At 47.9% G+C, this 3,410-nt stretch overlaps 1 protein-coding gene across 1 annotated transcript; it reads right to left on the bottom strand.

Moving 5' to 3' along the window:
- Nucleotides 1-419: 419 nt before the first annotated feature.
- On the bottom strand, nucleotides 420-3,235 carry rnf214 (ring finger protein 214; the record flags this gene model as incomplete). Its single annotated transcript, XM_031841806.1, has 3 exons — nucleotides 420-1,777; nucleotides 1,893-2,102; nucleotides 2,973-3,235. Coding segments are annotated over 3 exons (1,271 nt in total), but the record flags the coding sequence as incomplete, so codon positions are not given.
- Between the last annotated feature and the right edge of the window lie 175 nt (nucleotides 3,236-3,410).

Here is a 3,410-nt window from a genome sequence, read left to right as displayed (position 1 = left end):
TTTTTTTTTTTTCTCGCTGCCATGCAAATACTGAAAACAGCCATCAACGTAGGATTATCAGAGGAGCACGTGAATGATCTCGTGTGTAAACTGGAGTAGGACGTTGTTAGCTTAGCATAGTGAGTGTAAGCAGGGGGCGAAACAGCTAGCATGGCTCTGTCCAAAGTCGGCCAACACCCCTAAAGTTCACCGATTAATATCACCTGTGTTTTTAACATTTATTAAGAAAGTCTTGATTTCCATTCTGACCGTAGCATGTTGTGCTACCATGCTAAATGTTACTGGAATGCTAACTCCAGTTCGTTAATACTGATAATATTGATCATGATATATTAGCATGCTAATTGTAGCTGTATTAGCATGCTACCATGCTAAATGTTACATGATCAGTTTCCCTTTACTTTAGTAAAGGTACATATACCACACTGTGAAAAAATGACTTAATATATGTATATAAAAATAACTATATTAAGTATATCTGTTACAAGTAAAGGTTCTGCATTGACAACGTAGTAGAATAAAATACTCAAGTAAAAGTACCTGGAACTTGTACTTAAGTTAAGTATTTTGAGTAACTGACATTAAATTACACTGTACATAATGAATAGCATGCTAACTGTTAGCATGTCACAATTAGCATTAGACAACATTTAAAACGTCAAGACGTGAAAGTTAACATTGTGTTTTTATTCATTCTTTGATGTCACAAACAATATTATTTTGGCAAAAGCATCTTGTTTGGCTGCATCTGATGAGACGACAACCAACAATAAACAGACAACATTGAGAAAAATAGAGTTTTGTTGAACAAACAAATAAAAATGTAATAAAAACCCATCAGTCAAACTAGGATGTTTGAAGCATCACTCAGGTTATTGTTTAAACTGTTGCTCTCCACGTCTCTGTTGTCGGTTGTGTTTTTAGAAACAGAGTCATCTTTGGAGCGGCCCGGTTCAGAGTCCAGTACAGGGTTGTCGGGTCACTTCCCCGGGCAGAAGGGGCACGAGTTGTTCTTGCTGGACTGCAGCCAGACCCTGATGCAGTCTTTGTGGATGGTGTGTGAGCAGCTCAGCGGGTGGCGGCTCTCCAGATCCACGTGGTTCTGGCACATCAGGCAGAGTTTATGGACCCCGACCGCCGGACCTCCACCACCGGCCGCCGCCGCTGCCGTCGGCCTCTGGATGGGGCCCGGCGGAGCGGGCCGGCTGATGGGCCCAGGCGCCGACCGCTCGCTCTGCGCCAGCTTGAAGCCGACCTGCTCGATCACCTCCTCCATGGACATGCCGGCCAGCATGCCGCGGGAGCTCTTCACCTGCTGCAGCAGCAACATCAGCTGGGCCCTGGTGCATTGTGGGAAACGAGTCCTGAGCCTCTCCAGGATCTTGTCGAGTTTGCCGGCGGGGGCGGAGCCGGCGGCGGTGGGAGGAGGGGAAGCAGCTACAGGGTGGATGGGCTGAACGGGAGGCGACGGAGAGAGACTGGGAGGGGGAGTCACCCTCATGTGGGGCTGGAACTGAGGCGGAGGCATGTGGAGGGGCTGGTGCTGGGGGGGGAGGGGGAGTGGGTGTGGGAGGGGGGGCTGGAACTGGAGACGGGGCGATGGGAGGTGCTGGTAGCGGTGACGGTACTGGGGATGGTAAGGGGGCTGATAGGGGGGCTGGTAGTGGAGCGGGTGTCTCTGGGGAGGGAAGGGTCGGTTCATTGGGAATGGAGGAGGGGGGGGCATGAACTGGGGGCGGACCAGTGGCTGCATCACCTGATTGAACCTCAGGTCGGCCTGTGGGAGGAAAGAAGATTCGGTAAAGATAAGAAGTAAATCTTCTCAAACCTAACAGAAAACAAGTCTTACTCTTATACGTCCTCAATTTGTAGACATATCTTTTACGTCTTACCATGGGGACCTGAGGCAGAGACGGGACGTTGATCCTGGGGAGGGACTCTAACTCCCGACCCTGCTGGAGCTGCTGCAGGACCTCCTGGAAGCGGCTCTGGAGCTCGGCGCGGTTCCTCCGGACCAGACCTTCCTTCTTCTCCCACTTCTGCCGCTCGTGGAGGAACTCCTGCGGGGACTCCACCCGGACGGTGTTCAGGTACTGACCCACCTGGTACAGGTTACACACAAGGTCAACGTGTTTTATATCGCACACTGGCGATCCGTACTGACCCCTCACAGATAGTCACAGTTTAACGTTAACCATCAGAGTGTAAATAAAGTTTTACAGACTCAGTAGAACATGTGTTTCTAGTCTCTGATCATGTTTCATTGTAAACAACCAATCAGTGTTTAAAGCAACAGGAGGAGAGGTAGTAACGTTAGCAGCACCGCTAACGGCTAACCAACAGGAGGAGAGCTAGTAACGTTAGCAGCACCGCTAACGGCTAACCAACAGGAGGAGAGCTAGTAACGTTAGCAGCACCGCTAACGGCTAACCAACGGAGGTTCACCAGTTACATGATGATGCCTTCAGGCTCTGCTCAGTGAACATGAGTACTGGCTGAAGGTACATTATAACGTTGTCATGATGTGTTCACATGTCATCTGTAAAATGTAGTTTTGGTGATAAACTTGAATAAATCCAGTAGTTTGAAGGAGATGTTTTCAGGTTAATATAAAATAGATATTAGAGATGAATTATGATGTTTAACTTCTAACACGAGCTCTAAGAACATTATTATACTTCATTAAAATAATGAGATTTATTTTAATCCATAAAAATACAATCTTTTATTTCCTTATCATTTGAATTGTGTTTTTATGAAGAAAGAAAACACTATAAATTACTAAAACAAAGTAAAAAGTATAACATTTAGTAGTTTTGATGGTTTACTGACTTCAGAGCGTTGAAATGATTTGTTGGGACGGTGTCTGGGTCCTTGTAGACCAGCTGCTATAATCAAACATCAAAGGGATCTGTATCTGGTAATATGGATCATTGGTGATCATCATTGATCGCCCCTCCTGGCATCCGTACCTCTCTGAGCCAGCCCTCGATGCGAGCCATGGCGACGTCCCTCTGCTTCTCCACGGCGGCGATCTCATCCCTTAAGGCCCTCAGCTCGGCCTCCCGCGCCTCCTTCCTCGCTCGCTCCATCTGTCGCCTCAGCTCATCCAGCTCCTCCTGCCACCTCTGCTGCTCCTCGCTCTGCTCCTCCGTGAGTGCCACAAGCCTCCGGTCGCTCTCCTCCATCTCCTTGTCCAGCCTAGAGAGGAAGAGAGGGAGATTATATATTGTTTGTCTAGGGAAAATATGAAAAAAAGACACAACAGCGTTCCTTAATGTCCGCTGTGTTTGTGGTCTTTACAAGAGGAGAGACAGCTAGCATAGCAAGCGAGACGAGAGAAAGCTAGCATAGCGAGCGAGAGGAGAGAAAGCTAGCATAGCGAGCGAGCGGAGAGAAAGCTAGCATAG

The sequence above is a fragment of the Anarrhichthys ocellatus genome, unplaced genomic scaffold (assembly GCF_004355925.1).
Source record: "Anarrhichthys ocellatus isolate YVR2014 unplaced genomic scaffold, GSC_Weel_1.0 scaffold5319, whole genome shotgun sequence".
Taxonomy (NCBI): domain Eukaryota; kingdom Metazoa; phylum Chordata; class Actinopteri; order Perciformes; family Anarhichadidae; genus Anarrhichthys; species Anarrhichthys ocellatus.
This window is presented reverse-complemented; position numbering and strand designations above follow the sequence as displayed.